The sequence below is a fragment of the Taeniopygia guttata genome, chromosome W, assembly GCF_048771995.1.
Source record: "Taeniopygia guttata chromosome W, bTaeGut7.mat, whole genome shotgun sequence".
NCBI classification, from domain to species: domain Eukaryota; kingdom Metazoa; phylum Chordata; class Aves; order Passeriformes; family Estrildidae; genus Taeniopygia; species Taeniopygia guttata.
The window spans coordinates 25,819,862-25,844,015 of record NC_133064.1 but is presented as its reverse complement, the minus strand read 5'-3'; the positions used below and the strand labels follow the sequence as shown (position 1 = coordinate 25,844,015).

At 42.9% G+C, this 24,154-nt stretch overlaps 1 protein-coding gene across 10 annotated transcripts in view; it reads right to left on the bottom strand.

Moving 5' to 3' along the window:
• Positions 1–12,156, bottom strand: part of LOC116806883 (arrestin domain-containing protein 3-like) — a 28,029-nt gene extending 15,873 nt beyond the window's left edge. For 5 of the 10 annotated variants that reach the window (XR_012053352.1, XR_012053353.1, XR_012053354.1 and 2 more), the window contains exons 1-2: positions 11,581–12,156; positions 7,109–7,190 (exon numbers count right to left, since the gene is read on the bottom strand). Coding sequence is in view for 4 of the 10 variants with exons in the window: in XM_072923025.1 (XP_072779126.1) it covers positions 7,109–7,190; positions 11,581–11,860 (362 nt within the window). In the remaining 6 variants the exon portion in view is untranslated. The remainder of the gene's footprint in view (positions 1–7,108; positions 7,191–11,580) is intronic. The other 5 variants (XR_004365951.3, XR_012053351.1, XM_032744705.3 and 2 more) reach the window with 1 other exon arrangement.
• Between the last annotated feature and the right edge of the window lie 11,998 nt (positions 12,157–24,154).

The following is a 24,154-nucleotide window of genomic DNA, read 5'->3' as shown; positions in this document are numbered from 1 at the left end:
CTCTCTTGCTCTCTCAGAGTAGGACGATTGATTGCTGCTCACTGGGGGGGGGGGAGAGAATTCGCTGCTGCTGCTGCCGCCAGAGCCCATCCCTGTCCTGCTTCTTCTGCGGTGGGTGAGCCTTTGCTCATGAGAGCAGCCACTGAACTGGGACCTTATTGTGATAGATGAGTAATGCGATGGTTGACTCTCACAATTAAAAGGCAAATATCATGTATATATGTCGTGGTTTGACACAGAAGAGAATTTTCTCAGGAAGAAGAGGGTCAAACCAATCAGTGGTCAGGTTTAGATATTAGCACCTGGAGTGACCACGGAGGGTATGGACATGCCTCTGAGAACACAGGGGGTTAAAAGCAAGAACTCCCAGGAGAACTGTCTGTTTAGTTCTGATTGTTGGAGAGTGCAGACTCCCCCCTGCCCAGCCACGGGCTGGGTGTGGGAGGGGAAACCATGTGGCCTAGAATGTGGCCTAGGGCCAGGGGGTGAAGAGTCTGGAACCGAGCCAGCTCCTTTCCCCCCCCCTCCCCCCCCCCCGCCCCCTCTCAGAGATTTCAGCCGTCCAGGGAGCCCAGGACTTTTAACCCTTTCCTGGGAAATGAAAGCTTTGTAAAATATTACTCCTCCTCGATTTGAAAGAAAAGAGAGACAGCCTGAGACCTGAGATGTTAGGAAAAGAAGGTTGGGGGGAGATAATAAAGTGGCTTTTGGCTGGACTTTTCTTGTTAGCAATAAACGAAACCAATTTCTCCTGCAAGAGAGACTGCATTTTTAAGGGAATGCAATAGTGAGCCAAGAGACCTGCTTTAGCGACTACCAGTACAGAAATGGAGTGAACAGAAGAAAACTGAGGAAGGTGTAATGATGCCCTCTATCTTCAGGAAGATGAAGATCTCTGTTTTCACCCTCAGCCCCAGAGGAGGAGGAAAATGGGGGGGACTGTAGTCCCAAAATGAGACATTAGACTTGTTCCTTTTAGTCCTTGGCAAAGCATCCTTAAAAGAGCCCTATAAGCAGTCTGTCCATACACAGTAGTAAGAGCACTGTGACATAGAAAAGAGAGTGTCACACTGGCAGATTTTCTCAGGGCAGTGCCATGTGTGACATGGAAACACAAGAAGTAGCAATTGTGTTTCTTGGGGGTCTATAGTGCAAGGGAGACTCCTCTCTCCCTTAATAGACTGAATATTGATTATTTTGAAGGGTGATAACTTGATTGAGAGTCCAAGTAGTGTCTCACTGTGGTTTATTAGAGTTGGGGTGGGGGGGAGGAGGAATGTTTTAGAAAGTTTTCATTTTAGATTTAGTGTGGTTTTTTTTTCCTTTTATCATAGTAGTAGTTTAATAAAGTTGTTTTTTTTCTTTATTTCTAAGCTAAGTCTGGTCTGCTCTGTTCCTGATCACATCTCACAGCACTTATTTATAAAAGTGTATTTTCATAAGGACACTAGCATTGTGCCAGCGTCAAACCATGACAATATATGTTAAGAGAAGTTTTATAGACTTATAGTTATGTTTTACCCCCTTGCGTTGTTATCAGGGGGTGGCCTGGGTTTGGGACAGATGGGAGTGTCGGCTTGTTACTATGGCAACATTTGACTTCCAATCAGGATTTTGGGAAGTAAACTCCATCACTGGACAGCAAAGAAGGAGTCTATGGACAGAACTTTGGGAGGGGCTAAAGGGTTAAAAGGCGAAACCTCCATTGTGTGGATAAACACGTGGAGGAAAAAATCCTTTGCTCGCTGCACTGTAACATTTTCTCTATTCAGTCTTCTGTTGTAGTTTTGATAAGGTTTTAATAAACCTTTCAAATTTTTTTAAAAGTGAATATCATTTCTCACATTATTAACACCTTACCTCACTAAAAAAAAGGACTCTCATCATCTGCACGGGTAACTCAAGGGAAACACCAGGATCCCGAGCCCTTTCCTCCTCCCAGGGAGCCTCTCCCTGCTGTGTTCAGGAGCTGGGCTACCGCTGTCTGGCCCCCGCCATTTCTTTGCCACTGCTTTGGGTTTTTTGCTACACTGTAGCCTGTCAAAAATAGGTTAAAAACTGTTGTAAAATAGTTAATGCGAAAAATGCATACTTTATTAGTGGCTTTTCGCAAATATTGCAATGACTATTATATGTGTTATGTTAGAAAGTTATGCTGTATTAATTCTCTTAAGTAGTGTGTTAAATATAGTTTTAGGTTACAACATAATGTTAAAATAGAAACTATGCAATGTAGGATTTTTTTACTAGCTCAAGCAAGAGATGAGATAATCAAGAAACTCTTCTCACAGAGATGGCAGTGACTGGGGCCCATAGTTACTGCCTCCTTATCGGAAAAGACAAACATTCTTCCACCTTCTCTCCATCTTTAGGGAACTGTAATGAACAAAAGAGCCTTCCTGGGTTCCCACGAAATACTAGGATGACTGCTGGCTCTAGCTGAGTAGTGATATTGAAATGTTAAATAGCTAATTGCTCTGTTTGTTTTCTCTAAACTACCTGGAGATCACCTGGCCTCCCCACCCAGGCTGCCATTCCATGACTAAGATGCAAATAGGGGAACCCGTGGAACCATAGGAGCATGTTTTGGGGGATAAAGACACCCCTAAATGGAGAACTAAACACAGTAGAGGGGACTAGACAGGTGCCCTAGCTGAGGAAGAGGGAAACACATCCCCTGATTGATGTTTGACCTGTCACCATCACCTATGGAAGACTAGACTGGAGCAGGCTGTGGGAAGCAGGAACAAAGAGGCAGAATTTCCTGGTGTTACCACAAGGAAAAGAGAGGGGACAGCTGCTGCTCTGGACTTCAGCAACAGACTCTGCACACCTCCTTCCCCTTCAGCTACCTGGGAAAGCTACAACAGCGGGGGCGAGCCCTGTGTCGGGGCCCCCTGGCCAGCTGATTTTTTTAATAAAGAGCTGAACAGTAATAAAGGCATTAGCCCTGTTCATTTCAGAACCATCATGATTAAGGGGAAGAAGTTGACAAAAACCAGAAAAGCTCTTAATTTGCAAGGAATTTATGCATCATGTATGAGATATATGAATATGCAACAGGCTATTGCTTTTAAGGTTATTCTTTTGTTCACAAGGCATGCTTTTTGTGACTTAGTGTCCGAGAGCATCTGGATGTCTGTAATTCTTTGCTTTTTATTGTCTCGCAATTGTCCTAACTCTAAATTTTTATTACTCTAATTATATTACTATTTTTATGACCATTTTATTATTATTAAACTTTTAACATTTTACAAACCAAGTGATTGGCGTTTTACACAGTTAATAATTGTTAAACATATACTGCTAAAAGGTTTAGTTCTTATATTGTAAAAAGGGTTAAAAGGGTAGTTATAAGAAATACGGTACTCAACTTACTGTATTACACCTAAGTAAAGTGCACCCTCCCAAGCAAAAAAGAGCCAGCCTGGATGGAACTGTAAGAGCCAATCAGCGCCTTAACCTTCATGCAAATGAAGGATCCCAACTGAAACCAATCCAAAGGAACAAAAAACAGTATAAAAGAGGGCATCCAAGTCGGTGAGAGCCTGCGGCTCAACCTTGAACATCGGGAACATCCCTTCTCTAAAGGAAGAAGATCCAGCGCTGGCCCTGCAGCATCCTCGCTTGTCGTTGACCGGGAACGCTCCTGCTCTACCCACGGGCCCCCTATGCCTTAGGCCTTATAATAAAAGCTGAAATCACTTTTAGTACTGGGAGTCCATTCCTGTTTCTGAGATAGCCCGCACCCCCTGCCTGCCAGGACACCCTGCATTTCCACCTACAGTTGCAGAGTTTCTGATACATCTCATCTACCATTCCGGGATTTTGCTCGTCCCTGCCGTTCCAGCTTGCTGTTTCTGAGGTCCCTGCTACAGCTCCTTTTGCTATGCAGAGGGGCATCAGGATCGGCTACCCCTGAGAATTTGTAAAGGAAGCCCCTTTCCCATCCCTTCTGCTAGCTCTGCCCTCCATTGTCCAGGTGCAGAGAGACGACCGATATCGCGCCACAGCACCCCCTGCAGCCACGGGGTATCGATGCACCTGCCCTGCCTGGCTGGGAGCCACCAACCAGCACCCCTGTTGGCAGTGACCATAGCTACACCAAAGGGGAAAGTGTTTGACAGCCAAGAGAAGGCTGTTACTGGGTTTCTGGTTCTGTTTGTTGTTGCTGCTGCTGTTGTTGTTTGTTTGCCTTGTTATACATATACACACACTAGTAAAGAACTGTTATTCCTTTTCCCGTATCTTTGCCTGAAAGCCCCTTAATTTCAAAATTATTCGGAGGGAAGGGGGTCATATTTTCCATTCCAAGGGAGGTTCCTGCCTTTCTTGGAAGACACTTGTTTTTCAAACCAAGACATATGAAGAATTGTATTTTTAATGTATCATAATAAGCATCACTTATTTGCAAGATTTCCATATCTCAGAAAAATGTAATGTTAAAGTTGGGGAAATATATAATCTCCGATTCATTCAACAGTAGTTTTGTAGACGTTATAGGAATCAATTAAAGAATTGTGCAAGAAAAGTGCCAGAAGAATACACATATCCTTTAGAGGCCATTTTCAAGTGTAGAATAAAGCATGCCCTTTTAAGGTCAAATTAAGACCACCAACAAAAATTAGAATTAGTACCATCCCATTATTATTTTGGACATTGTATTCTGTAAATAGCTGCGTATTATTTACTTGGCTGCTATCTCAGTGGTTTAACTATAACTAAATGCTTTTGTAGTTTGTTTTGCCTTAAGTACAGTAGTTAAATATTTCAGTGTAGAGTTCTGAAGAGAGAGCTTTTGAGCATCATCTAATTTTCCTTTACCCTGATGAGACCATCTTAATATATATACACACACATATAAAAAAGATAAAGACTATTGTGCTCTGAACACTGAAAGAAAAAGTCCTTTTAGGGAGTTGGAGAGGGAAAAAAAATGTGGATAGGGATGTCAAACTTTTCAGCATTACCCTTTTATCCTCTTCCTCCTCCTTCCCCCCCCCCCCAATCATAAGTTGGAGGACATAAGATTTTTATATTCCAGTCATGTCCCATTAACTGTAACTTGTCTTTTCCTAACACTTTCATCCTTAATGTCCAGGAAGAATTTTTATATTGCACTATGTTTGAAATGCATCATAATAAAATATAAACTATGGGCAAAGCTTCCCTCCCTAAATTCTATATCAAATAATATTAGCTGTGCTATTACTTTACTAGAATAATTCTGCTACAAGTTTCACATCTCTATTTGCACATCTTAGATGCTTACTTTTTTTCTTAATAATGCAAATTAAAGGATTTTCTAATCAACCTTCAATGTTTCATCCTGCTGCAGTATCCTTTAAGAAAAAAAACCCAGTAAGGTCAGTCAGTATATTGGTTCTTTTTGCTATTGCTTTGTATTTGGTTGCACTGGGTCTGGCTGGGATGGACTTAACTTGTCTCATAATAGCCCATATAGTGGGGCGTCCACTACACATACTGAGGCCCTGCTTTTCAGGAAGTGGCTGGACATTTGCCTGCTGATGGGAAGTAGTGAATTAATTCTTATTTTTGCTTTGCTTCTGCATACAACTTTTGTTTTTTCTTATTAAAACTGCCTTTATCTTGACCCACAAGCTTGTCCATCTTATTTTATCTCCCTGGCCTGTTGATGCAGAAGAATGAGAGAGCAACTGCATGGGGGGCTGGCAGGCAACCAAGGTCAAACCACCACATTGGTTTTGTTTTAAATACATTTTAGAAATATTCCATGGATACAAAATAGCAAGAAATGGTAGGGAGGCAGTGTCAAACTAGTGTTCTTCAGGTCTTTTACTACCAGCCTTCATTTTTTTCCTGTATTATCAAAGATGGCATCATAGTTATTCTTTCAAGTCACTTGACAAGACCTTTAGTGTTTTAATCAATTCTTGTGCTATTTTAGTGGTCATATTTGAACATTTCTTCCAACTCAAGGGAATATCAGTATCATCCTTATCACTTCTTATAGAAGAGTTTTTCATCTGAACCTTAAATTGACTTCTAAAAGTTTCCATACATATGCATCTTCTTCAGCATTCTAATCGTACCGACAGTAAAGCCCTGCACTATTTGCGGAAACTGATCTGTAAAAGCATTTATCATCTGCAGGTTCTGTTAAAGCCAGTCCCTCTAATAAGCAGATGTTTTATTAGCTTTAAAATTAGGTATCAGTCTAATATTCTGCCAACTTTTTTTAACCTTAATGACTTTGGCACCTAGCTTTTACAGTAAAAGGCTCCTCTCCTACCTCCTTTCTTTCATCTATTTCCAGATTCTCTCTGTTCCTTCATATTTAATTTCCCTACAACTTGTGTTTGAGCTAATTTCCATGTTGGTAACTCCTCTATGTATAAATCTTCCCTTCACAATGTATACATTAGAAACCTCAAACCTGTGTGTGTGTGTGTGTGTGTGTGTGTGTGTGTGTGTGTGTGTGTGTGTCAATTTATCTGAAGACTTCTGCTATCACTCTTGCTTCACCTTTGCTTTCTGAGTCAAGCGGGATTAGGTATAGGAATGTTTCTTGCTTCATCCACCCATCCATTTGTTTTTTTTCCATCCTGGCTGTTTTGTCTAGAGGTCAGCCTGAGTACATACATCCTATTTGAAGTAGGAAAAAAAAAAAGCCAAACAAATTCTTATTTAGTTCAAATGCAGTGAAGCCTGCCACATCTGTTTCAGACTGAGCCTGAACAGTTAAGCTGTTATCACTAGGCTCTGATGGCCTGCATGGCTCCAGTTTCGTTTAGGAGATACCTCAGCCCCTCTGCAGGACTCAAATGACACCAGTTCCCCTCCCTTCTTCTGTGAAGGGGTCCAATCCTCCATAAGGAGCCAACATACCTCAGTCAAAAGAAAGAGTAACCAACTGGGCAACAATGAGCTCCTGTTTTGTGAACAACTCTTAACCAGCTTAAAAGCAACCTCTTCAGTTTAATGAGATTATGTCCTCTACTGCATGTCTGAGCACAACTCCTACTACCATTGAAAAGGTTTCCCTCCCCCCACAAGAATTTTTCTTAAGCAGGTATGTATCTTAGCCTTCTCTCACACAAGTTGTGTACTGCATGTAAGTACTTACATCTGTGGAAGCACAAAGCTGAATGCATATTCATGCCTTCCTGAATGAATGGTGCGAAGGCCTTCTTCAGAATTGTCATCATCTAGGAGGGAAAAACCCAATATGCTATTCCACCTGTGAACATTTTACATAGCACAATATATTATATAGGTTTCTTTTCCAGAATAAGAGGGATTTATACATTCTTTACAATACTAAGAATACAGTGTCTCAGAAACAAGTGTCTCCAGTCCATTTGTATTAACTGCTAGATGCATAGCTGCAGAATTTTTAGTTAGGTGAGATTTCAAGACTCGTCTGACATAAAAGCAGAAGTTAACTTGTTTTAATTTATGATTTTGTGAAAAACAGAGTTAACTCCTTAGAATTTTTAAAAGTTTAATGATAATAGGATAAAGAAGGACAATATTTCCAGCAAACAGCCAAAGAACACCCGCAGACAGTGTTATCTTTATATGAAGGCAGTGTTATCTTTATACTGTTACATCTCTGAGGGTCATGCATATTCATGTATTTCATGCATTATTCAAACATTCTTGCAAACTTTCTGATGTTTTGGGAACTCCTTTGACTTCTTCACACTCCAACTTATCTGCATGACATCTTGTGTGCCAGGTCAATATAGTTTATTTCTTCTTATGTCTCCATCCTGCTGTCTCACATCCTCTGATAAGGATTTAGTATGTCTTCCTCCTTAAATTTAACATGGTATTCTCTAATTGTCCTCTGGTGCTCTGGTTTGTGTCATGATAATCACTTGGATGGGTCAGTCGGTGGATGGCCTTACACTGTTCTTCTTAGTTACACAAAAACCTTTTCACATCTTATGTTTTGCTAAGGTCTATAGTACAATATGTTCATCACACCACTATTTATATAAGCTATACATAGATATTTTATTCATTACACTACTATTTCTATGAGCAATACAGGGCATACTTAAGCTGATTATGTTATATTAACAAGCAGCTAAAAAATTATAATTTGTACTATATCTAAATACTTATAATCAATAACAACATATAAAAGCTAATACATAAATGCAAAAGCCAGTATTATCTGGGCATCTTAAATCCAAGTATTAAGATAGCTGTAACTGCTGCCATTTCAAGGTCTGCCAGAAAGATCCATAATGGAAACTGTTTTCCGATATGACTTCTAGTTAAAACTTAAAATGAAATAGAGCTCTCTAAGTATTAAGTGATCTTAGTATTTTCTGCTACATTAATTGATTACATTTAGTAATTCAGCTTCCTCCTATTGCCTGCCTGGCAAGTGTCCAAAAAGTGTTTTTTTAAAAAGTGCACAAGCACCATCTAGAAAGTACCAAACAAATTCAGGAACACAAGAAGTGGCAAGCTGTCCAATTAATGTTGTTAAGAGTTAATGTATCAAAAATTCAAAGTTTAGCTCAATTTTGCTTGGATAGCAAAGACCCAAACATTTCCTAATTTCAATGAGAAAGCTGACCTTGTTTTATAGTAATGATTTCTTGTATTGCTTTAAATGCCCCAATAAATTTTTGGTTTGTTCCGATATAATTACCATGAACCCAGAAAAAATCCTGCTAATTCCAACAGAATAGAAAGTTATTTAGAAAAAACAATTAAGCATCTCATATACAAAAGGGTTGGCATAATAAAGGTACATACAGTGAGATTACACAAAAGACACTTCCTGTTGTTAATAGTCTGAAGCATCATGAACACTGCTACATTTTAAGATTTTTTAGTTCCCATTGTTCTACAAAAGTGCTGATGCTTCAATTTCTTTAGTGCACCAGAAATGCTGAAAGAAATCTATGCAAAAATATAAAACCCCTAGAACACATAAATGCACCTGCAGCATGTAATGTCACAAAATAACAATCTTCAATACGCTGAAAGAGCAAAGCAATGTGTATAATGCTTTTGTTGTTGTTGTTGTTAAAAAAAACGCTTGGGGGGCTTTGTTTGGTTTTAATTAAAAATAATAGTGTTTTCCTTGCACATGTTTTTTCATCCCTTCTTCACTTCCTGTCAGATCAGCAGTTCCAGTGAGCCTGAACAGCAGCAGCAGAATTATGGTAAGCAAGTACTGAGCTGTCAGTCACAGACTAGGCTGGAGCAGGAGAGGACTGGCCTAAACAGGCACAAGCACATCCCCTGCCAACCACTCATATACATACAGTGTACATTACAACCCACTACATTTGCTCAGCAACTCTGCTCACAGTCTTGCCTGACTACCACAGAGGTAAGGAGAGAGGGGGAGGACATCACCCACGCCTCACCATCTGCTCTCCTCATACCACAGGGCCATGCTGCCAGCTTGCCCCGTGCAGACACCCCAATTCTGCACTTCTCTCAGGAGCATGTGCTGACCATTACTGAAAGGCGATTACAGATAGTGCTGGCCAGGGGCGTGGGCCAGGAGAGATAACCGAGTGAGCGATGCAAGAGGCTGTGGGGCCGTGTGTCCCAACGGCCACCCCTGCTCCCAACTCCTTGCTGGCCCAGTGGATGTGCATGGCAGGAGCTTTAATACTTCTGTCTGTCCCCAAAGGTGGGCATTCCCAAGAAAGGCAATGTGCCCTCTGGAGCCACTTCGCTCCGCCCCCCAGCACACACTAGAGAGCGGGCAAAGGAACTTCCCCCACGTCCCAGCCCCCTACAATCAGCGGCTGGCATCACCTTAGCAACAGGCTAACAAACCCCAGCAGGCCAATGACAAGGCGGGGAAAGGGAGTGGTCTTCCAGACTATGGTAGGGTACAATGCGTAGAGTTAAACTCCACTCTGTGCAGCGAGTGTTCATAGTCCTGCCGCTACAGCCAAGGGAAGGACAGTGGTGTCCCGGGACAACTGCTTAAGATTGTACGTGCTGCACATGCAGCACCAGTCTTGCTTCTGGTGTTGGAACGTGTCAGATCTGTCCCTTCCCTGCCACCTTTTGTTCCCTTTCCAGACAAAACCAAGCACCTACTATCGAGGTCAGCATTTGGATCTACAGGCCACATACAAAGTCATTGCTGCTGCTTAACCTGACAGAAGCGTAGGAACTCCTTACTCGTAAGGATACATCCTGCTATGAGTGACTCCTGCATGCTTGCATGTTTCTGTCATCTGCAAGCCAGAGGTGAATGAATTTTTCGCATGAGAGAATTATTTCTAAGGTAGCAGTATAAAGAACATTTGAACTAGAAAGACATCTCATGAGCGACCCGAGCTTGCTTGCATCACAGTAACATAATTAAAATCGATAGCAACTGTTATTTGTAGAGGATCTCTGCAGTAAATATACTTCAGATTTAAAAGCAAAACAAAAACACACCCCCAAAAAAAAAAAACCAAAAAAAAAACCTCCCCGCCCCCAACAAAGTCAAAGCAAAACACCAAAACACCCAACCAAATTATGTACTCAGTTTTAACATTTTCTCGTTCTAAGAACTCAGTCATCACCACCACCTGACATGTGCAACCAATCTGCGGAAAGAAGGAATACTCCCTCCCTTCTTCCCAGGAATGGCCCCAAACAGGATTGAACCGCTTCTAACAAAGGGTGGAAACTTCAGAAATAACAAGCTTAGAGTCCCTTGTACTTTGAAAACGTAACTATGGAAACAATAGATTAGCAAATTTAAGACCCACAATCCCACTCACAATGTAATATCCCATTTCTATACCCAAAAATAAGGGAATTTGCAGGGCACTTTCCATTTCTATAGGGGCTTAGCAGACCAGATTTTCATTGAATGCAGGTTCCAGAACTCAACTCAGAAGCGATGCTCCATTCATACAACTATGACCTCTTATTTGACCTTTCAGACAGATTTTTACATCTGGGTCCCCCATAGAGGAGTTGAATAAAAGAAATTAAAGGAATTTACAAGTATACTAGTTTAGAACAAAGGAATAAATGGAAAATTACGAGTGCAGTGGTGATAGCACATCAAAATAATCCACAGGAAATCTTTTATCTGCCAACAATGAATCAACCTTAAAAATAATTCTGCAAGTCAGACCTGTATCTGTTATGTGTCAAAACGTCTAATGGTACATCTTAATTACCCTTATGATTCTATAGGATGCTACCAAGAAAATAATTTACTACATATCTCGTTTTGATTTAACAGCTATTTTCCCCGTAGAGAAACAAGTCACGCTAATATCGCTAGGAAAAAAAAAAAATAAAAGGCACTGTATATTACAAAACATATTAAAAACCAATGCAAATCTTTATGAAAAGACTGGTAAAAGGCAGGTCTTTTTTAAAAGTCCTGTTTTCAGGTACTTTGAAAATGCACCTCAACATGCTTTTAAGTAAACGTTCAAATAATCAAAAATACAATCTAAGAATGTAACCAGCATTTCCTCATCTTTAAAAATAGTGAACGCTCTGAGACTGCATATTAAGGAGGGATAAACCAAGCAAAGATGCATCTTTTTCTGGAAATATGTCTGCATGTAGTGAATGAATAAGTGAAAAGCTTACCTCTTGCATGCCCGACTAGAACGTCCTTATAGTTAAAATACTCTACTTCTTCGGTGTAATTTTGTGTATAAGCAGTGTTGGATCCAGCATTTCTAGATTCGCTCCAACGTACTTTTGCATGTCCTCTTGCATGAATTTTAAGAGCTTTCACTCTAATTTCCCCAGTAACTTCTAAACTGATCCTTCCTGAGACTGTGTCCCCGCTAGAATACACGGGGATATTGCTGTTACTGAGACAGTCAAAGCTTATTGTCAAACTCTTCACCTTCCCCAGCACCATGATTTTTAACGAAGTGTATAAAAATATACTACAAGGAAAACAAAAAAAAAGTCAAGGTCTCATACAAAACGCGACCTTCACTTTACACTGAACAACGCCTCTGTTGCGTAGAGCCTGCCAACAAGATCAGCGTGTCCCCTACGAACGCTTCATCGGAATTACTGAGAAGACAACGGCAGCCGCCCAACACTGCGATATCCGTACAAAGGCAGCAGGCCCGCACGCTGCCAGTTCACTTTAGGAACAGCTTTGTGAAAAACAACCACCCCTGCGCATGCGCGAAGAGAGTCGTGGTGGCGGTTTCCTCCACCGCTTGCGTGTCTTTCCTGCTGTGTTCGTTTTTCTTGTGTTATTGCTTCTGCCTCATGCAGAGAGTCAGAGCACTCCCTGGTGGAGTCAGGGCTCTGCTGCGAGTTCGCTGTACGGTATTGAAATACGTACTGAAGAACTGAGAGAAAAACGTCGGGGGGGGGGGGCTCCTTGTCTTGAGGCTCATCTCATATCTCATCTCATCTCATCGCCTGGTACGGCCTGGGGATCCTGGCTGGATGGTTGGGAGGTGTCTCAGAAGAAGCTGGCAGCTGAAATCGGGCAGCAGTCGGTGGGCACCAGGCCCCGGATTCTGGCAGCAGAGGCATGGGTTCTCTCCCTCAGCTGCCGGTTGCCTGGCTAACAGTAAAGATCACAACGATTCTGTTGGGGAAATGCTCAGCACGTCACTCACAGACCTTGCCCATAGCTTTTGTTCGTGAAGGGGCTAATCCTGGACAAATTATAGGCAGGGCCTAGGCAGGTGAGCGGGGCATGGCTGCCTTTGCTGGCCTCCCCCCCTTTGCAGCACCCTGCACATTAACTGAGGAGTGAGGGTACAAAAGCATGGCATTATGCAAAAGTAAACATTTAAACCTCTATCAAGATGAAGTTTTCTATTTTAATACTTGTCCTGATTTAGGGCAAATTTGGGAAAAAAACTCCAAAAAGGCCCCCCCCCCCTCGAAAGCAAACCCACACGGCCCCTCCCCCCAATCTGTTCGGGAAGAATTTCCTCAGAGAGAAGTGGAAAAACCCTGTTTATTTATAGGCAAAGCACTCCCCAGCACAAAAAAAATGAACAATACCAGATGACAAAACTCATTCGCCACTCTGAAGAGATGAAAAATTCAGAAAGTCTCTCCTGTAGCTGGTCACTGTTATCAGCCCCTCTGGTGCTGGAAAAAGCTGCTGCCCAGAGTAGGCCACTAGTCCACAAAGTGCAAGCTCTCAGTGTTTCCCCAGGTCCCAATCTGGAGCAGGTTCGAATGGTTCCAAGAAAAGGGAAAGAAAACCAGTCCAGGGAACACTTGGACTGCCTCAGCTAGCTAAACTAACTAAAAATCAAAGGAGCGCTGTGTTATGCCCTGTCCGTGCCCAGACAACACTGTGGAGATCTGTGTTCCAGCAGACTGTGAAGGAGCGAGTGCAGGCTGATAACAAAACTCCGTGCTTCTTCTTCTACCTGCCTTCTCTCTCAGAGCCAGTCTTGACGGCACAGAATATAATATCCATCATAAACAGAACACACAATTTGGGATACAAGCATAATAATGTCACCCTAGGACACAGCTCAACCCACCTGTCCATTGTTCAATGTTCTTCAGTAGTGCAACTCTTGGATACATGTGCATCTACATGATGGACTTTTACAGCCAACTTCTCTACCCAGGTCAGGGTAGAGCTGATCAGGGTAGCAAGCTGGTCTTTTTCCATCAGTCAAGCCACCTCCACAGAGCATTTGCTACCATCCATGAGTTGGTGTAGAGGTAGAGGGCTGGGCATTTCTCTTGGTCAGTTGTGGATATTCTCACTTCAGTCAGAGAGAAAAAGAGAAGGATTTCTGCCAGGCTAAGCCTGGTAAAAAGTCCGAGAGGAATGTAAACAATCTATTATCTTGTTTTCCGTTCATATTGTTTATAGATATGTTCTACCACACTGACCTAAGTCCAGTGTACCAATCAGGTTAAATGTTTTTACTTTAAGACAAATGGAATTAATGTTCATGATGTTCTCTATAAGAGAGAGAAGTGCTTTTGAATAAAGCTCAGTTTGCCTTCTGAAATCATGTGAGTTATTTCGCCCGTCCCTGGCTCAACAGCATCAGCCAGCAATATCTAAAGCCAGCTGGACAGATTTCAGCTCTGGAACTTGACTTGATCCACCTTGTCCCTCAATAGCTTCTTCAACTTGCTGCTTAGGACTCCATATGGCAGCTTTCCCTTTCTAATACAGCCCCACAATATGGCAGGAACCATCAGTAGAGAGACCATATTGCTTTTCATTTTGTCCTGCTATGATGATGATGATAGTTCAAAATTTTTTTCCTTCAGGCCATTCCATGATGACTTCCAAGATCCCTGGACGACTGGAGTATCCTATTCAAGCTTGCTGTGTGACCAGAGTGATCAACTTACTCCATGTAGCATCAGTGGAATGATGTGTGGAAGGGACTTTCTCTTTGAACATCTAGCCCAGCACTGGTAATTGTGGTGCCAGAAGGAGCTGTGCTTCAGTGCAAATCACTTCTGAAGCAGCTCTAACTGCTTCATAAGCTGCCAGGATGTCTTTTTTAGTTGGGGTTTAACAGGTCTCAGATCCTTTGTATCCCTGACTCCAGAACCCATGGGGTCGTCCCAAGTACTTTTTGCCAGAGACTCCAGGAAGGACCATTTTCACATCTTGTCCTGTCCTGACTGGCCCAAGGGCTACTGCATTAAGTCTCCCGTTAATTTGTTCAGAAGTTTATATTGTTATTGTTCAGGACCTTGCTTAAATCATTCTTCTTTAGGATCTAATGATAGAGAGGGCTTACAGTCTGACTGTAATCTGGAATATGCATACTCTAAAAACCCAGAGCACCTAGGAAAGCCTGTGTTTCCTTCTTGCTGGTCAGTAGGAAAATAACTGCTATTTTTTGACCGCATCCATTGGAATCTGATAACATCCATCTTGCCATTTTGCTCCTTAAAACTGAATTTCATGGGCAGGTGTCTTGATACTATTTGTTTTATGGCAAAACCAGCCTTCAGGATGATGTGGATTATCTTCTCCCCTTTCTCAAAAACTTCCTCTATTGTGTTGCCACACATGATGATGTCATCGATGCATTGTAAATGTTCTGGAGCCTCACCCTTTTCCAGTTCAGTCTGGATCAGTCCATGGCAAATAGTGGGACAGTGTTTCCACCCCTGGGCAGTCAGTTCCAGGTGTACTGGATGCCCCTCCACATAAAAGCAAACTTTGGCCTACAGTTTACTTCTAAAAGAATGGAGAAAAACACATCAGCAATGTCAATGGTGGCACCCTTCTGCTGCCCTAGACTCCAGCTCCTACTGAAGTTCCAGCATGTCTGACACAGCAGCACTCAGTGATGATATAACTTTTCAGGCAACAATAGTCCACTGTAAGTGTCCACTCTCCATTGGACTTGCACACTGGTCCTATAGGACTATTAAAGGGTGAGCGAGTCTTGCTGTTTACTTCTTCTCCCTCCAGTTCATGAATGATCTCATGGATTGGGGTCATGGGGTATTGCCAATGATGCGCTATTGTCGTAGCAAGCAGAACCTGTTGTTCTTCGACCCTCAGCAGTTCCACAGCAGAAGGGTCTTCTGAGAGACCAGGCAAGGTATTCAGCTGTCTAATTTCCTCTGTCTCCACAACAGATATCCCAAAAGCCCAACAATTAGCTTTTGGGGTCCTTGAAATACCCTCTTCTGAGGTAATCTATGCCAAGGATGAAAGAGGCCTCTGGGCCAGTCACAATGGGGTGTTTCTGCTATTTTTTCCTATTCAGGCTCACTTCAGCTTCCAGTAAAGTCAGGTGTTGGGATCTCTGCCACCCCAGAAACAGAGATGGGTTCTGCCCCTACATATCTTGATGGCATCAAAGTACATTGTGCGCCAGTGTCAACTGAAGCCTTACACTCTTGTGGGTCTGATATGCCAGGCCATCGGACCCACACAGTCCAGTACATCCAATTACCCCTTTCCCCCACCTGGCTAAAGTCAGGGTCCTACTAGTTATGGTTATGGTACTCATTGCTCAGTTCTTGTAAATATGAACTGGAAGTCTGTCCTGGTTTAAAGGACAGGTGCCTGCAAAGGAAGGTAGTAACCTCCCTTGGAATGGAAAATATGACCCCTTTCCCTACAAATTATTATAACTTTGAAATTACAGGGCTGTCAGGCAAAGATGTGGGAAAAGGAATACAGTTCTTTGTTAGAATATATATAACAAGGAAAACAAACAACAGCAACAGCAGCAAAAACATACAGAAAAACCCCAGAAACCCAATAGTAGCCCTCTCTTGTCTGTCAAGCCTTTCCCCATTCGGTATAATTATGGCCACAGCTGGCAGGGATGCTATTGGCTCCCGGCCAGGCAGGGCAGGTGCAATGATTCTCCCACAGCTGCAGGGGGTGCTGCGGCATGAGCTCAGCCACCGCTTCCACTGGCAATGGTGGCTCAGCTGACGGAAGACATAGAAAAGGGGCTTCCTTTGCAAACTCACAGGAAGCAGCCAGTCTCAGTACCCCTCTGTCAAAAATTGGTTAGAAACTGTTGTAAAATAGTTGATAATTTTTAAGCATGCACTGTTAGTTCGGTTATTATATTGCAAAAGGAGTTAAAAGGGTAGTTATAAGAAATACGGTACTCAACGTACCATGTTACACATAAGTAAAGTGCACCACCTCCCCAAGTGAAATGAGCTAGCCTGGACAGAACTGTAATGGGCCAATCAAGTGCCTTAAACCTTCATGCAAATGAAGGATCCAAACAGAAACCAATCCAAAGGAACAAAAAACAGGATAAAAAGGGGGCATCTGACCCAGTGAATGTGTGCTGCTCCACCTGGAACATCAGGGACATCGCTGCTCATAAAGAAAGAAGACCCAGCGCCGATGCTGCAGCATCCTCGATGGGAATGCTCCTGCTCAACCAGCAGGCCCACATGCTTTAGGCCTTATTGTAATAAATGCTGAAATCACTTTTAGTACCGGGAATATGGTCCTGTTTTTAACAGCTGGAGGCAGTCCCAAGAGACGACCTCCCCCAACTGAGACCAGGGGCTGCCTGTCCTCAGCTCCACGGAGGGACCTTGTGTCAGTATCTGGGAAAAAGGCCTGAGGCACATGTGAGGCACAGCGGCAGTGGGACACTAGACGGTAAGTATCACCCATCCACAGGCAGCGGGAGGGGCCCAGAGGACAGGGGGGTGAGTGTGTGTGTGGAGCTCGTGTTTGAGATGGGGCAAGCAGCTCGAGTAGCTCGGAGCCCCGGAGTGTGTGAGGACCTCCTAGTACCACGGTTCCGGCTTTCCGGGAGGAGACTGTCTGGGAGTGGAGGGAAGCGAAAGAGGGAAGACCGAGTGAGGCACCCCCCCCCCCCCCCCCTTGTTCTGGCACCAGAGCAGGCCCCATTCCCCATTAAAGCCTGACAAGCGACTGTTCCCCGGGCGGGTGGGGGGCTGTGGTAAAAAAAAGGTGTGAGTGACTCACAAACAAGCCATTGTTCCCTGGGCGGGTGGGGAGCCGTGGTGAAAGAGACTGAGTCACACGCAAATCAGCTTCCCTGGCCCTGCTTGTGGGGAGCTGTGGCAAAGGTTTGAGTGACACACAGACAGCCTCACAGGTGAACTGACACCACAGGAGACCAGACTGAGGGTCCTTCTCAGAGGCCCGACAGTACTGAAGCCCGAAGAGGCTGACCCCAAGGCGAGGGGGGCTACAGTATCGTAGGACTTTTTAGCACCCCGGCTGTGAGGGGTAGTCGTGTGGTCCATTTCCTCAAGGGTACAGGGGGGGGGGGGTGGGAAGTTCAGCTTGGGCAAGGTGCCGAGGTCCAAACCCCTGACTCTGAGGCTATCTGTAGGGAAGAGGGATAGCCAAACCTCGGGGGAGGTGGAAGGAGTTAAGAGTGGGTGCCTGCATGGACCAGTGATTCTCTGGCAACGGGGTTCCGCTTTGTGTAAGTCTAAGAGATTTGCTAACGTTTCCTTCCTCTGTTCAATAAAAGGGAAAATTTACAGGGGTGCTGAACCTAGGTCAGTGGGGAAACTTAGGGGCATCAGCACTTAAGGCTCTGGAGTGTTGAAAAAAGGTACATTACATAGTCCGAGTGGGTGAGGCACCAAAAGCCAAAAATTCATCTAAGCAGAAGTCCAGAAGTATGAATGAACAGGTTGGAGGGTGTGAATAAATGTGTGTGTGTGAGTGACAAAGAGTAAGTGTTTCTTAGATAAGAACGCCAAATAAGACAGCCCAGGGGCACCAAAGTCGATTGTTGCAAGGAGACCTGTTGCATAAACAGAAAGAGATTAGAAGGAGATATTTTCTCTCTTAAATTAAAAGAGTAACACAGACCTTTTAAAAGGGCTGGTAAGAGTAAGCAGTTTTATTTACCAGCCTGAAAGCTTATAGTAACAAAAAGTCACCATGGGTCAGAGCCCCAGCAGACGAGAAGGGCGACAAAGGAAAAAGAATAAGAATATTCCTCCTGGAAGCCCCCTTGGTGATATACTGTATGACTGGAATAAGTGGGAAAAAACCTAAAAAGTTAGATCAAGTGAAGATGGTTTATTGTTGTGTGGAACATTGGCCAAAGAGAAAATTACAACAAAAATCCTTAAAGTGGCCCTGGTATGGAAGCAGAGATAAGTGGTTATGCAATTTATTATATCAGCAAGTGTGTAACCAAGAGAACCCTAATTCAGAAGAAGTAGAATGAAACAAACTTTAAGGAATTTAGAGATTTTAGAAGAGCTAAGACTTTAGTTAGAGATAAGCCTTACTAGAGTTAATTAAAATAAATGAATAGGCCTTGATGAAGAGTTAGTAGTTAACTAATAATTGATTGCTTGTCAGCACAATGTTTAGTTAGCTGGGTTTATAATGAAGAATATAGAGACTGACAAATAGTTTTTAGGAACATAAGACAATTGTGGGCCTCCTCTGTTCTGAAACCAATTAAAAACAAGGAATGGGAGTTCTACCAAGAGTTCATTTGTCATATTTGCATTCAAAAGGTAGAAAGGTCAGAACAAGGAAGACTTCATTTACTTCCTCATTTTGGGACCCATCCCCATGAAAGGGACCACCGACCCATTTCAAGGAACAAACTATGCATGCTTAATAGCTTTTGAAATGATTAGCATACAAGGCGAGGAATGGGATGTACCAAAATTATGAATATGTATTTGTATTTTGGGTATTCAATACTTGTATGGATAAAAGGACTCTGTAATAACTTGAAAGGTGTGGTGTGTATTTGGGAGCTATCCCGCACGCTGCCCAACGTTGCAATAAACATACACTTTCTAACTTTAAACTGTTAGAGAGTTTTTGTCCATCATAGTTGGATATTGGTACTAGATCAATATCCATATTTCTTTATTAATTCAAGAGTATCTTACTTGTTGGGTCAAATATGTCTCAAGAGAAGGAGATTCTAAGGTATACAAACTAGAAAAGGATAAAGAGCAGAAATCAGAGGAAAAGGATAAAGAAAACGAGGGAGTTATTCAAAAGAGGGCGGATCCCCTGGATTATGTAGTCCCTCCAACTCTTCCTCCAAACTATCAAGACAGCCCCCCACTTAACACCCAGCCTCCTACTTCTCAAAACCTACCTTTATCCTCTCCAATGATCCCCATCTCTCCTCTATCTCCTCAGGGAATCTCCATGTCATTTTTACCCCCTCCAACAACCCCACTCCTGTATATATATCCACAGCTTGATGGTTTTCCCCCGCTGCCTCCTACAACCACTAACCTGCAGCATACTCCACCTGTAAGTCTGAATACAACTGTCACTGTTGAGGCAGGATGGGAATAATGAAGACTCCAAGTCAGAAGACGAGAACTTTATTAACCAGGCTAAGCCTGGTAGAAATCTCTCTCCTTTTCTCTCTGACTGAACTGAGAATATCCATATACAACACCTTTCACTGAGAAAAAACCTCTAGATATATCCTCCAACCTAATAACTGAACCCTCCCAAAATGATAACAAAGAATTAGTGAGCCAGTCAAATAACCCTTTGGATGCTGGCCCTTACTGTAATATCAGATCAAAAAGTGGTGTAAGGCCAGAGGTAAATCTGGACAGGCTCTTTCCTGTCGCTGTTGAGGCGGTTGTGACACAAACTATAGACAGTAAGCAGTTTCAGATGGCAACTCTTTATTTTTGAAGATGGCTGACCTTTTATACACTTTCTAATTTTTTATACTTCTTCTACCCTAACTATTGGCCACAATAATTCAACATAACACCATTGGTGAAAAGTAACAGTGACTTCAGCTAACTTTCTAAAAATACCTTGTCCAGCTGCAAAGTTCTCTCCTTATCTTTCTTCAATTCCTCTCTTCTCTCGGTCTCCTTGGTAACAGCCTTGGAGAAAGATCCTTATCCGCTTCTTCTTGCTTCTCAGCTTCTTCTCAGCTTCTCTAGCTAACAGGTCCACTGTTAGCCCCTTCCACAGTTTCCCCTGAGGGAAATTCGACTAGGTGGGGGGGGTAGGAGGAAGAGGTTTTGTAAATGCACTTCTGACAGCTTCTAAAGTATGAACATTTAGAAAGGAGCTGGTTAGATTAGTGGAAGACCCAATTGGCACAGCTCAGCAAATAGATCAGTTCCTAGGTCCCAATATATATACCTGGGGGGACCTGCATTCTATTATGAACATCCTCTTCTCCCCACAGGAGGTACACCTCATAATGTCAGCAGGGATAAAGATCTGGGAGAAGGAAAATTGTACTGAACCCCTGGCTGAGCAAAAACTCCCTGTAGTGGACCCAAATTGGAATCCCAACCAGAAGGTGGGCTGGAGAAATATGCAAGACTACAGGACCCTAATTATAAGAGTCATAAAAGAATCTGTACCCAAAATCAGCAATACCAAACTGGCATTTGATGGGAGTCAGGAAAAGGATGAGTCCCTGGGGACATGGCTAAATTGATTAAAACAGTATTTTCAGTTACATTCCAACATTGATCCTGATGGACCAGAGGGCCAAGAATTATTAAAAGTACAGTTTGTTACCAAAGCTTGGCTGACATTAGACAGAAATTAAAAAAAATTGGAAGACTAGCAAGAGAGGGGAGTTAACAACCTGTTAAGGGAAGCTCTGAAAATTTATTTAAGGAGAGATGAGAAGAACAGAACAAAAGCAAAAGTGCAGGAATGGGAAGAGGGGAGCCAAGAGGGGGGGGCAGAAAATAAAGGGAAGCTGGGTAAATGGAAAAGACCACCATTAGATTATGTGTATTGATATTACTGTGGTGGAAAAGGGCACGTTAAGCGTTTCTGTAAAAAATTACAAATGAATGAAGCAATTGAGAAAGAACAGGACACCCTGGAGAATATTCTGAGAGGAGATGGTGATTAGGGTTATCAGGAGCTCTACGCTCTGGGGGATGAGATTGGACACCAGATAGAGCCCCTGGTAAACTTAGAAATTGGCCCCCAGATGTGGGAGGGGATCCCAGGGACAGTCCACCTGGGATGCCCTGGAAGACCACTTCTGTATAATTTTCCCGCCTCCCCTGATGCCAATCATTTATCCCTGTTCATGTCCACCATCTTTTGAGCTATCCCTTTGTTCTAGAATGTTCCTTGTTCTTTATGCCTTCATTTGTTCCCTATTTTTAGCCACCCCTTCCCCCGTCCCCATCGGTTCTCACTCTGTTGGTCATCCCTACTCCTCCCCTGTACCTGTCCATTATTGGCTGATATGCACCCTGACCCTCTGATCCCATTGCTGTTATATACCTTACCCCACCCTTGGGACCGCGCACTCAGAGACCGCTCCCTTCCTGAGAGGTTGTCTTCCTGCACCTCCGACTTCGCTTTCCCTCAATAAAACCCTCTGGAAAATACAGCAGCCTGAGTGTCATCCTGCCTCGGTGGAAGCCTCGTTATTGCTATCCGGCTTCGGCAGACCATACCCTCTGCTGTGTTCATGGTGGGACACAGGTCCCGGATGCCACACCCAGAGTGAAGAATATGAGTTTTTAGTGGACACAGATGCTGATTGATCCTCTGTGACGAACCTCATCAGAGGGGCTCAGATAAGCAAAAAGATCTGTCAAGCATGGGGAGTAAAAGGGGAATCATTCGGAGCCCAGGTTATAGAGAGCATAAGTAAAAAAGGCAATTCAAAGGAATGCAGGGTTGACTTCCTTTATATCCTGAAACTAGGTTGTAACCTATTGGGGCGGGACCTGCAAGTAAAGATGGGAATTGGAGTAATGCCAAAGGAGGAGAGGATGGTACCCCAAATAATGTTATTGACTGAATGGGATATGGGAGAAATTAACCCAATAGCATGGGCGGAAGGAGGAGGGCGAGGGTTGTTAAATATTCCACCAATTAACATAAAAATGCAGTCAGAAATTCCCCGTTTGGATAAAACAATACCCCATCTCCCCTGAAGGCCAGAGAGGACTAGCACCTGTGATACAGGGACTCGTGGAAGAAGGCATACTAGAACCATGCATGTCACCACATAATACACCAATTCTAGCTGTCAAAAAGGCTGATGGAACATATGAATTGCTGCAGGATTTAAGGGAAATTAACAAATGAATAATTTCCAGATATCCGCTAGTATCAAATCCATATAGTCTTCTCAGTCAAATTCCACGAGAACATGCATGGTTCTCAGTAACAGATTTGAAAGATGCTTTCTGGGCCTGTCCGTTAGAGGTGGGGAGCAGGAATTGGTTTGCCTTTTAATGGGAAGACCCAGACTGCAAATGTAAACAACAACTTAGATGGACTCGCCTCCCACAGGGATTCACAGAGTCCCCTAACCTATTTGGATGAGCCTTAGAGGATCTTTTAAAGTCCTTTGTACGCAGGGAAGGAATACAAATTCTACAATACGTGGATGACCTACTAATATCAGGCAAAGATCAAGAACAAGTCCAACAGGCCTGTATAAGCTTATTACATTTTCTGAGAGAAAAAGGATTAAAAGTATCAAACCAAAAACTCCAATTTGTAGAAGAAGAGGTAAAGTACCTGGGGCATTTAATTGGAAAAGGGTACAAAAATCTCAGTCCTGAAAGAGTTTTGGGGATCCTGTCAATTCCACCACCCAAGACTAAAAGAGATGTAAGAAAGCTATTAGGTCTAATGGGCTATTGTAAATTATGGATTGATCAGTATACTCAAACTGTACGATTTTTGTATGAAAAAGTAATAAGCACAGAACCTGTAGCCTAGACTCTGGAGGATACCAAAGGGTTCCAAGACTTAAAGGCTCAATTGACGAAAGCCCCAGTTCTGAGTCTGCCTAATCTAAGAAAACTATTTGATCTGTTTGTTAATGTTAATGAAGGGATAGCATATGGAGTAATAACCCAAGATTGGGGGGAAGCAGGAAGCCGATGGCTTATCTGTCATAATTATTGGATCCAGTTTCAAGAGTGTGGCCAGCCTGTATTCAAGCTGTGACAGCCACAGCTACCTTATTCGAAGAAGACACTGTAAAGCTTACATTCAATGGGAGGATTTGAGTACACACACTCCACGACTTGAGGACAGTGTTAAGCCAAAAAGTTCCTCAGTGGCTAACAGACAGCCAAATCCTAAGGAATAAAATAACCCTGATGAATATCGAGACTCTAGAGATTGTCACCTCAAAATGTTTAAATCTTGCTCAATTTTTAACCGGGGAACCAATGGAAAATTTAGAGCATAATTTTATAGAGCTAATTGAGATACAAACAAAAGTAAGAGAAGACCTAGAAGAAGACCCTTTACCATATGGAAGGCTCCTGTACATAGATGGATCCTCTCAAATTGTAATGGGAAAAAAGGGCATTAGGATATGTCATTATTGAAGCAGGGGAAATCAAAGAAAAGGGGAAATTACCCTCAAATTGCTCTGCACAAAGTTGGGAGATATATGCCCTGAGGACAGGTTTAGATTTATTAGCAGACGATATAGGGACAATCTACACAGATTCTCAATATGCCTTTGGGATAGCTCATACCTTTGGAAAAATCTGGCAAGAGAAGGGATACCTTAAATCAAAAGGGAAAAATCTGGCACATGAAAGTCTGATCAGGGAAGAACTCGAATCCCTCAGAGGACCAAAAGAAATTGCCATAGTCCATATTAAAGGCCACCAAAACGGAGATACCCCTGAAATCCAAGGAAACAAATTAGCAGACCTGGCAGCCAAAGAAGCAGCCTTAGAAATGGGGGACCCAGTCATAATCCTAAGGGTAAAAGAAGACCAGGGAAAAATA